Source organism: Anomaloglossus baeobatrachus, chromosome 2 (assembly GCF_048569485.1).
Source record: "Anomaloglossus baeobatrachus isolate aAnoBae1 chromosome 2, aAnoBae1.hap1, whole genome shotgun sequence".
In the NCBI taxonomy this organism is placed as follows: Eukaryota; Metazoa; Chordata; class Amphibia; order Anura; family Aromobatidae; genus Anomaloglossus; species Anomaloglossus baeobatrachus.
In genome coordinates this window covers 588,544,553-588,556,828 of record NC_134354.1, presented here as the reverse complement: position 1 = coordinate 588,556,828, position 12,276 = coordinate 588,544,553, and the positions used below count along the sequence as shown (strand labels likewise).

General features: G+C 37.9%; 1 protein-coding gene across 3 annotated transcripts in view; it reads left to right on the top strand.

The window, feature by feature from the left end:
• SCEL (sciellin) overlaps window positions 1–12,276 on the top strand; it is a 148,535-nt gene that overhangs the window by 109,561 nt on the left and 26,698 nt on the right. For 2 of the 3 annotated variants that reach the window (XM_075336773.1, XM_075336771.1), the window contains 4 exons: window positions 470–526; window positions 2,977–3,030; window positions 9,372–9,431; window positions 11,567–11,617. In XM_075336773.1, the coding sequence (XP_075192888.1) occupies window positions 470–526; window positions 2,977–3,030; window positions 9,372–9,431; window positions 11,567–11,617 (222 nt within the window). The remainder of the gene's footprint in view (window positions 1–469; window positions 527–2,976; window positions 3,031–9,371; window positions 9,432–11,566; window positions 11,618–12,276) is intronic. The other variant, XM_075336772.1, reaches the window with a different exon arrangement.

Genomic DNA, 12,276 nt, shown 5'->3' with positions numbered 1-12,276 from the left:
TTTCACTTTGTGGGCAGGGAGTTTAGCGAGTTCAGATGTTTTTGGCTAATCCATCAATTGCGACTGTTTAAAATGTCTCTAAATTTGGCACAAGTCTACTCCAGTCACCCCTGGAGAGCTTTTAAAACATTTGCCTGTTTTACACAGTTTTTTGAAAAAAAGTGAGTTCTTGCTCAAAAAAAAAATCACAAGAAAAAGCACTTTTTTTTTTAGTTTGCACCAAGTTCATGAATCGCATGTGCCATGTTGACTTATTTGACACAATAAACATCAATAAATACCACAAGACAAAAAAAAAATAAAAGTGACTTAATAAAAACTGCAAGGATGAATCGAGGCCGAAATATTTAGCATAAAGGATGGCATCGTATAATTGATAATTATTATTCATTCCCATTTGTTCACAATTTCTTTTTTGTCTTACAGTTTTTAGATATACATTTATATATATTGTAACTTTTCTCTTAAGGGAACAGCTGGATGACTTTATTGAAATATCAAATACAGCAAGAAACTATAGAAAAAAGTAAGTATCTACAAACGCACATCCTCGTTTACTTCATCTTCTGTGTATTCTATCGTATCATTGGGAAAAAACTGAACTTTTATGTACAATTGTGTGTAAATATGTAGACTGTATAAAGATGTCTCCTTATGCATTTTGCATAAAAAGGTTTCACTTATGAGCCAGATGTGATTTCTACATGTTCAAAATAGCTGCTAAATGTTTTAGACTCTGATCACGTCTGCAGATTCCATCATAGCTTATGAGAAATAATAAATAGATTAATTAAAATAAAAATATTGCTACATACGCACCAAAAAAAATCATACTAGAACCTATTGGATCCCATTTTAGGTCAGTGGCATCTGTCATATGAATGTTGTAGCTGCTATTAGTTTAAGCCACAACATAAGTGTGGACATATACAGGAAGGAGAACAGGAGTTTATATGTGTTTTGATATTTTTTTATTTTCTATGCAAAAAAAGGGACGACTCCCACATAAAAACAACAAATGTGACATAAAACATATGGAGGGACACCAATGTCTGAAGAGGTTGATAACATATAGTAATATGGCACAAAGAAACATTCAATTGGTAGATATAAGAGTCAGGATTATACATCAAGCTTGAAGATAATATACAAAAAATGCTTACTTCTCTAGAGTATACTTAGGGAATATTTATATATAGGGTCAGTATCCCAAGATGATTCCCCCATGTAAGTTCTATTATAAAGTGCCTGGTGCAAAAAAACAGTCAATTCAGAGGGAATATGTCTCTGCATAATTTCCCATACATGGCAATCAAAAGTGCCTAGTGCATGAGGAAAGTAACAGGCATCGGTGTCCCAGAGAAGGGAAGTTCCCCCAACACCCACCGCCATGCGTTTTGCAAGGGAAATAAAGAGTCTCACGTGTGGCTTTTTCAATTCTTCAGGGAGGGAGAGTAAAACGTGTGGACATAGCCTAAGGGTACATGCCCTTACATGCAGGCTGCGAGTCTCCTCTGCAGGAACATGCAGGAGACCACATCTGCCCATGCCCACGATCCGGGTTTGGGCAGTTGCGGTCCCTCTCTTTTGATCTCCCTGTGGAGGATGCTTGCAACTCCACAGCAAACAATTGACATGCTGCAGCTCGGAAAGCCACCCCGAAAGTCAGTATTTGCTGCAGCAAAAACAAGCACAGTGGGCACGGGATTTCTAGAAATCCCATCCACTGTGCCTGTACTGCTGCGTCCAAAACGCTGTGAAAACTGAGCGTGGGCATTCAAGCTAAGAAATTTGTCTTATACATATACAGAAGTTAAAAATATTGCAGGGATATAAGTTCCCCTGACTAGAAAGCCCTTTTTTCGTGTTATCACACCCGTGTGGGCATGATAACATGATTTCCACAAGTTGGTGTCACTGCAGCTCCTAGAAATCTCACGGTTATTTCAGCAGCGTCGGTGTGCCTCAGAAGATGGGTAGACGCTTCTTGGCTTCATAAGTGCACTGTGCGTGACCAGACATTCAGATGATGTCTCACGTACACGTCTCCTGAACTTCCGGCAATGCGCAGTTCACCTAATGAAGCTAAGAAGCAAACCCCCAACTTCAAAATGCACACTTACACGGCCAAAATGAGCCTAAGATTTCCAGGAGCTGCAATGACATTGGCTCGCGGAAATCATGTTTTCATGCCAACAAGGTTGTGATAACATGGAAAAAGGGCGACGTAGTCAGGGGAACTAATGCCCATGTGACTAGTCATAGGCCTGATTGGCAAGGGACAACGAGGTTTCTAAGTAGTTTTTTAAACATTCATATTAGTGAAAAGCGTTATACAGGGCTGGTTAGGGAGGGAATTTGGGCATACAGGTATGCATGCTGCTGGGTTGGAGGGCATAAGGGACCTGACAGGTTCCTTTACAGTTTTTAATTACTGTGAACACATTTTTTTTTAATAAACACTGTTTTTTCCATAAAAAGTGGATTTATTTTACAAAAGTGTTAAGACCTTGCAAAAAAAGCACATATACAGGGATCACCGCAATTACAATTACTCGCACAACAAACTAAACACATTATTTAAATTGTACAGTAAACACTGTTAAAAAACAAAAAAAAACAAAGAATAGAATATAGAAAAGATTACATATTTTACACTGCAAAGTTATAAGTCCATCGATAATAATTGATACTTTCCCCCATAACGTCTTTTCTTTTTTTTTTAATGCCCCACATGTCTGCATCACTAAAATATTAAATAAAAGAACTAATGGGTTTTAGGCTGCAGAGACGTACATTTTTTTTTTTTTTACAGGAAATGTCGGTAATGAAAGGGAATAAACCTTCTGTTACTGAAGTGGTTAATTTTATTTCTATATCATAAAAATATTAATATTAATTATATATTAAAATATCATTTTGAATCATGTTGCTCTCAAGATGAAGCCTGAACACATTTCTCTACTTCATTTATAGGGATGACAACCTTGACAACTTGATTGAAATTACGAAACCAGATGTCAAAACCAGGTAAGTGTTTTTTCTTAGGTTTTATTTTTCAGGCAATTAAAACAAGGATTAGGATTATATATAGGGGGAGAGGTATCATTAGTGATACAAAGGAAATGCCACATATTTGCCAATATGAATAGCTCCAGTTACTGCTTTTATTTTCCAGTAGACCTCTAACTGTATGTTCACATATTTTTAAGGCAGGTTTGGAGCAAGTCTACTCTGAAAAATCACTTTAAAATACTTAAAAACTGAGGACAAAGAGCTTAAAAACTAAGGACAAAGAGCACAAACAGGGTCTTACCAGATATTAAAAATGCAGTGTGTAACAGTATACACTTATCTTATAAGGTTGTGAGGGTCACAACCACCAAGAAAGCATAAAAGACAATGGCGGCTGCCGCAGCACCAGGTGTAGGAATCTTCAGTGCTGGAGAGGAGAAGCGGGGGTTAATGCTGTGCTGTCGCCAAGTAAGTAAAAAAATTGTTGATTTGATAATAAAAATGTTTTATTCCATAGGTCAACGCATTTCAGGGCTCATATCCCCTTCTTGAGGACCAGAAAAGAAAAATCAACAATACATAATTTTCTTTTTTGGTCCTGAAGAAGGGGATTTGAGCCCTGAAACGCGTTGACTATGGAATAAAACATTTTCATTATTAAATGAAAATTTTTTTTCCTCCTTCTTTGTGACAGCATGGCATTAACCCCCACTTCCCCTTTCCAGTACTGAAAACTTGAAAATACTTGTAAGACTCTTCTTATTAATTTCTATCGAAAAACCACATTGGTCTTCATAGGATTAGGCACTTGATTGTTTTTTTTATTTACTTCACGTTTCAAAACATGACAAACATTTTAAAGAAGAAAGTGGATCAGTCTTCAGTTATTTTATACTCTGAATCTGCACTATATCTTAGAATATATGGTAAGTCAATGGGAAGGCTATATAAATGCCTGGTGTTTTTTAGTTTTGTAAGCATTTTCAGGCAATTTTGCCTATAAATAAAACACTACCATGTTATTCACTGCTTAATAGATTTCTAAAAATGTGGGAAAATCAGTACTCACTGGCCGTGGGCAGGATCTGCTCAAATTTCCTACTGATATTGGTCTTTTTTAGATGATTTTTTTAAGCAAATTTGCATTAAAATCCACATTAAAACCCCACTTTATATACTTTTGATGTACTCTTTAGTACGGATTTAATAATAATAATTAATAATTTTATTCATTTATATAGCGCCATTAATTCCACAGCCCTTTACATACATTGGCAATGCTGTCCCCATTGGGGCTCACAATCTAGAGTCCCTATCTGTATGTCTTTGGAGTGTGGGAGGAAACCGGAGACCCCAGAGGAAACACACGCAAACACGGGGAGAGCATACAAACTCTTTGCAGATAGTGTCCTTGGTGGGATTTGAACCCAGGACCCCAGCGCTGCAAGACTGCAGTGCTAACCACTGAGCCACCGTGCCGCCCATAGCATATCCACTTCAAAATCCATGTAAAAAAACACTCACTGTGCACATACCCAAAGTGTCATATCAGCAAAGTAAATCTACAGTGGCATGTAAACGTTTGGGCACCCTTGGTCAAAATTACTGTTAGTGTGAACAGATAAGCAAGTTGAAGATGAAATAATCCCAAAAGGCATAAAGTTAAAGATGACACATTTCCTTTGCATTTTAGAAAACAAAAAAGGTAAAAGACGAAAATACACTTATATTTTAAAAATTACAAAAAGGAAAAAGGGCTGATGCAAATGTTTTGGCACCCTTGGACATTTGTGTGCTGAGATAACTTTCATCAAGATTTCAGACCTTAATTAGCCTGTAAGGTTTATGGCTTATTCATTATTATGAACAATTATTATTAATTACACTTAACAATTATGATTGTTAGGAAAGACCAGATGATGCAAACTTCACAGCTTTAAAAAACACATTCTCCTCTAACCTTGTGCCATAAAACAGCAGCCATGGGTTTTTCTAAACAGCTGCCTAGCACTCTGAAAATGAAAATGGTGGAGGCCCACAAAGCAGGAAAAAGATGTAAGAAGATAGCAAAGTGTTTTCAAGTTGCTCTTTCCTCAGTTTGAAAAATAATTAGGAGATGGCAGTTAACAGGGACAGTGGAGGTCAGGATAAGGTTTGGAAGACCAAGCAAAATGTCTGTGAGAGCTGCGGGTAAAATTGCTAGGAAGGCAAATCAGAACTACCAGGTGACTTCAAAAGACCTTCATGAAGATTTAGCAGACTCTGAAGTTGTGGTACATTGTTTTATTGTTCAGAGACACTTGCACAAATATGGCGTTTATGGAAGAGTCATCAGAAGAAAAGCATTAAAAGTATGCAAAAGAACATCTAAATAAACCTGTTGCTTTTTGGTAACAAGTCCTGTAGACCAATGAGATTAAAATAGAACTCTGAGGCCATAATGATCAAAGGTATGTGTGGAGAAAAAAGGGCACAGAATTTCAGTAAAATAATATGTCGCCAACTATTAAGCATGTACGTAGATCAATCATGTTTTAGGGTTGTGTTGTAGCCAATGACATGTGGATTATATCACTGGTAGAGGGAAGAATGGATTCAAAGACATTTCAACAAATTCTTAATGCAAACATAACACCACATGTAAAAAAGCTGCAGTTGAAAAGAGGATGGCTTCTACAAATGGATAATGATCCTAAACACACATCAAAATCCACAATAGACTACCTCAAAAGGTGCAAGCTAAAGGTTTTACAATGGCCCTCACAGTCTCCTGATCTGAAAACCATTGAAAATCTGTGGCTAGACCCCAGAAGAGCAGTGCATGCAAGACGACCCAGGAATCTCAAAGAGCTGGAAGACTTTGACAAAGAAGAATGGATGAAAATCCCTGAAACAAGAATTGAAAGACTCTAGCTGGCTATAAAAAGCATTTACAAGCTGTGATACTTGCCAAAGGGGTGCTACTAGGTACTAACTATGCAGGGTGCCCAAATATTTGCATTGGCCCATTTTCCTTTTTTGTTAATTTTAAAAGGTAAAAGATGAAAATATATATACATTGTTGCTTAAAATACAAAGGAAATGTGTTATCTTTAACTTTATGCCTTTTAGGGATAATTTTATTTTCAATTTGCTTAACTGTTCACAAAAATAGACATTTTGACCAGGGGTGCCCACACTTTTACATGCCACTGTACATTATAGGGAATCTGTCAACAGGATTTCACCTCCCAAACTATTTATTGCTGGACTTGAGGAAAAACAGGAAAAAAACAGAGTAAGGCCAGAATCACACTTGTGAGAGTCTCGTGCTAGTCTTGCATCGCATCACCCGGCATGGTCGCACACTCTCCAGACAGGAGCAGGATGGCAGTATGTATTTCTATGCAGCTGAGAAGCTCCTGTCCAGAGAGCATCAGGCCGTGCCGGGTGATGCGATGCGAGACTAGCGCGAGTCTCTCACAAGTGTGACTCCAGCCTAAAGTGAAAAAGTGAATAGCTTAATGGTAAACTGGCACAAGGAGGGAACCTGGCAGAACAATCTATGGACACGTGTAAAAATCAATTGTACAAGGAAGGTTGAACTAGATGGACCTAGGTCTTTTTTCAACCTAAGTAACTATGTAACTATGTAACTATGTAACTTATGGCGCAACCATATAAAAGTACAAAACATGGGTACCATCCTAGTCCAACCACATAAAAGACACTTACATATGCTAAAATATACACATAGATGAATATATCGTATAAAAGTCAAACAGATGTTACAATAAATAAATCAATAGTATATAGGGCAACAGATTATTATAAAGTGCAGCAATTAAGAGTAATGGGAGAAAACCTTTTTTCCTGTTTTTCCTCAATTGTTCAGAGTGTGCTTTGTGGGGAGGTCTTTTGTAATGCCCCCCTTTTTTGACTTTTGGATATCTGGATATTAATTATTGCTGGACTTGTCTTTGAAATAACTATATACTCATATATTCTGGACCAGTCCATTCCTCCTTTACTGAGAAAACAGTATTTGAAATTAAATTGCAATGAGACTGAAGAGTTATTGCAGATCTGAAGCCTTTGTCACTCCAGATCTATTACTCGCCCAGCGTCACCTTCTCCTGCTTGACAGACAGCTGCTTTGCTTGAAGTTACAGAATATGGCGGCTCGCAGTAAAGCTGAGGAGGCTACGGCGGATGGTGAATAGAGTTGGAGTGACAGAGGCTTCTTATCTACAGCATCATGCTGATTTCTCAGTACCAAATGCAGAGACTGGCCATGTAAAGATACTCCTGGATTTGTCTTTGAAAGAGCTACATACACATGTGGATATATTTGGGGTGAAATCCTGCAGAGAGATTCATAGCACATGTTGAACATAGAGAAAGAAAAGAACAGAGAGAAGCATAGCACATGTTTTAACATCAGGAGATGAGTGTAGAGTTACTACACTCATCTCCTGATGTTAAAACATGTGCTATGTATTGTAAATGTATTTTATGTGATATTACTAAATTAGTTTACATATACAGAAATGGCCGAAAGTGTTGTCACTCTTAAAATTGTTCCAGAAAATGAAGTATTTCTCCCAGAAAATGATTTAATTTTGTTGTACACATTTTTATTTCCTTTGTTTGTATTGCAACAACAGAAAAAAAAACAAAGAAAAAAAGGCAAATTGGACATAATTTAACACAAAATCCCCCAAAACTGGCCAGACAGAATTGTTGCCACTTTTCCAAAATTGTGGGTAAATTACTTTGTTGAAACTTACCTGTGGCAATTTGAAAATCCCACCTGAAATCACATAAAAAGGTGAGGTGTTGACTCAACCTTTGCATTGTATATCTGTGTGTATCACACATGGAAAACAGTCTCAGGACTTGAGAACAAAAATTGTTGAAAAATATCACCAATCTCAAGGTTACAAATCTATCTCTAGTGATCTTGATGTTCCTTTTTCCATGGTGTGCAACATAATCAAGAAGTTTTCAACCCATGGCACTCTGGCTAATCTCCCTGGATATGGAAGGCAGAGAATTATTGATGAAAGGTTGCAATGCAAGATAGTCTCGATTGTGGATAAGCAACCCCAATCAAGTTTCGTAGAAAGTCAAGCTGTCCTGCAGGCTCAGGGTGCATCAGTGTCAGCTGGAACTATCTGTTGACATTTGAATGAGACCCAGGAGGACCCCACTGCTGACATGAAGACATAAAAAAAGCTAGACTGCAGTTTGCCAAACTGTACGTGAGTAAACTAAAATCCTTTTGGGAAAGCATCTTATGGACAAATGAGATCAAGATGCAGTTTTTCCAGAAAGCACTTTATTCCCTACTGTATAATAAAAGATGTAATTACAATAATACTTAATTTTTTGGAACAATTTCAAGCATTTATATTTAGTGTAGGGACCTACAGACATGAGGTCCCTTGACGAGGGTGTAGGCTTACGTTTTATGGCCATAAATACCAACAAAAACCTCATATTTTTTTGTTTGTACAGGATACAGCCAGGCCCCTTTCTGTTGGGCCTTGCATTGTAGAGTGTCTGTCCGTGCATGATATACAGTGGAGTACGGCTTGGCAGCCCGCCTGATCTAATAGAAGGGCGTTACCTAATAGGCTGCGGGTTTGTGACTGTGTCATCTGCATGTGAACAGCGCTCTATGCAAGCCACTTGTGTGCAGTTTTATCATCTAGCAGTCACCTCCCCTCCATTCCATGAAGGTGTGTGTGTGATCTGCTTCTCCTGCACCTGTGATGCCTCCACTTAGTGGGGGTTTAGCTGTATCCTGCTAGAGCATCAGTTTTTGGCCAGGGCGATGTACACACTGCAGCCCAACTTGCTGTGAGTAATACTTGATTTTTGGAGGACATTATCCTCTTATTGTTGCTTTTTTTATATTTAGTGTAGGGACCTACAGACATGAGGTCCCTTGACGAGGGTGTAGGCTTACGTTTTATGGCCATAAATACCAACAAAAACCTCATATTTTTTTGTTTGTACAGGATACAGCCAGGCCCCTTTCTGTTGGGCCTTGCATTGTAGAGTGTCTGTCCGTGCATGATATACAGTGGAGTACGGCTTGGCAGCCCGCCTGATCTAATAGAAGGGCGTTACCTAATAGGCTGCGGGTTTGTGACTGTGTCATCTGCATGTGAACAGCGCTCTATGCAAGCCACTTGTGTGCAGTTTTATCATCTAGCAGTCACCTCCCCTCCATTCCATGAAGGTGTGTGTGTGATCTGCTTCTCCTGCACCTGTGATGCCTCCACTTTCCACTCCAAGCATGCCAACACTTTCAGCCATTACTGTGTAATTGTTCTAAATCTGATATGTTTCTTCTCCTTTTTTTTAAGAACTGGAAATCTTGATAACCTCATCGATATTAAGAATACTACTACTTCAGTGAAAAAAGGGTAAGAGAGCTAGCCTGATGGTCAGCTAATAATATAATTCATGCAATGGCACTTAGGTCTGTAGGGAGGAAGGAATTTTTTTAAAATACATTAGTGTAAACACCTGCATATTAGTAATAGATGAGAGCTAAATAAAAATGTATAACCCCTTTCTTTCCAATTTCTTTATCTCTCTGTCTTTCTTTGTATCCTCTATCATCTTTCTCTATGTTCTAAAAAAGAAACAACCATTACTTACCCACTGAAACCTTGTCACTGCAGCACACATGTCATTCTGACAGTTATTCTGGTACTGCAGAGATTATGTGGCATGCAGATGTAGCTAAGTTTAACTTGACAATTAACGCACCTAATAACTCGTCACAGAATGTTACCTCACCTAAGAGGATTAAGATAAAACCAACATTGCACAAGCCAGTTCCCAAAATGAATATAATAAAAGCTTACACTCACATCCCATGCCAACACTGCTCCAGTGGTTTCGCCGCTAGCATTCCTGGGGCTTACGTGAGGTTGTGATGTTCCGTGAGCCCTGCTCCCTTTCACTGTCACCTTCTCTCTCCACACCTTTGGACATATGAGTTAATCAACAAGAAATGAGCGCTGAGGCTGCTGTTCACTTCTTGTTGATTACTCCTTGCCAGCGGTGATTGGTGACATGACAATCTCACATGGACCCCGGGAACGGGATCTCCAACATCACTGGAACAGCGCCAGTATAGTTGGTGGTTATGAGCATTTTTTTATTTTAATTGGGGGAAACGTGGAACGAAAAGGGGTTGTCCTAGTAGTAGACAATCCCTTCAAGGTAGCCTTTACTACATGTGTACATCATTCACATGACTGCTATAGCCAATCAGTGGCCTTAGTAGTACATATGAAACCTGATTGCAAAGTCCGTTGATCAGTTGCTAAAGGTCCATGAATATTGGATTTGATGACATTATTGTAATATCGCCGGAGCCACCAGATGGAATGCACTGAAGCCGTAGGCATTCACCAAGTAACATTATGTAAGAATGTTCCCTACGCTTAACCAACTTGTAGAATACAGTATCTCTCCAACATACTAAAAAAAAGACTTGTTCTCTTTGGCTCTCACATAACATTACTACAATATAATCTACACACAGGGCATCTTTTGCTGCATTTTTGGTGCATTTTTGAGGTCACAAAGATGCACCAAAATGCATGTAATTTCTTCTCCCAGCAAAGTCTATGAGATTTCTATTTTACTGCCCACACTGGGCTTCTTTTGTTGGGTGCATCTTGGCTGCATTTTTCAAGATGCAGCATGTCACTTCTTTTTGTCTTTTTCCATCGTTTTTGAGCCCTTCCAGTCAATAGATTTGACTTAAAAAAAATGCATTGAATAAAACGCGGTAAAAACACGTTAAAAACGCATTGTGTTTTTAAAGAGTTTTTGGTGCGTTTTTTTGGGGACAAAATGCTGCAACTTTGTGGCAACAAAAAAAAAAATGCCGCATGTGAACATACCCTAATATTAGAATGCTCTGAATGAAATACTGTAATAATTTTTTAAATATTTAGCATTATATGTAAAGCACTAACAGAATTTATCGATTATGCTACATTTCACATATTTTTTATTGCAATACAATTAGGTTACTTTCAATATAAGTATTATAATGATAATCTTTATTTTTCAAAAAAGTGACAAAAAACACGAAATTTACTCAAAAATGTTGTAATTTTTGCTGTTAATGATGAATCAAAATAAAATGGAAATTATTTGAATTTTCAGGATTGATTTCTTCCCATAGATTTTCCATGGCTACACTTCCCTGTTCTCCACCAGTCTCTGTATTCTTGCTTCCAGCAATGACATCTTGACAGCTGCAGTCAATCACAGGCTGCAGAAGTCACATGTTATGTCAACATGTAATAGCAGGAAAGCCAAGATTCAGACACTTGCAGAGGACCAGGCAAACATAGCAATGGAGCATCATGTGATTGCTATGGAGAATGTAATTTTTTTTTTTTGACCATCAACTTTGTACCAAAAGATTTGCTGCTGTTGATTTTACATCAGATTTTGCCTCATTTGGCTATAAAACATTCTCCCTTAACGTGGGATATATTTATGAGTTTTTAATTCTGTGTTTTTATTTAAGAAGTCAAGATCTGGATGACCTCATTTCCATAGGTGGAAATATAAATAAAGGGTAAGAATAGTATTTGTAAATGGAGTTGTAATGAAAGACTATACAATAACATTGTGCTATGGCATCCAACCGTATATAATTACCGGCTACACTGTCGTGTCTGGTGAACTATGGCAAAGTGACTCATTATTGGACACTGGTGATAATATAAACCCAATTTACATAAAACTAGCGGTTGTGTTCCCTTTGATGACATAGTGGTGGGATTTCTAATCCTCCATCATGTGGTCAATTTCATTTTCCATTATATGTCATGGAAATTGAAAAAAGAGTAAAATAAAAAATAAAGGTGTTACCCTACTGCAGGAAGGGATGCCATATCACCATCACTTGCTAATAGTTGGGGTGCCACTGCTGAAATTCGGCTGGTCCTTCACTGATTTTCCCTGGGGTTCCCCCAGCCATTTGCAGCGTTGAAGACTACACAGTGATTTTCGGTTACTTACAATGCTCATCCGTTTTGGTATAGGTTGTGTTATCGTATATGTACCCTTCTGACATGTTCACTCTATGTATACATATTTGTACTGAAAAGACACCATGGCTATCCACCTGATGGGATTGCTTCTTTCTTTAGAAACTTTATATCAGGAATATGATTTCTTCATATCAGAAACAGCTTAGTTTATGAAAGAAACAATGGACAATATGGAACACAT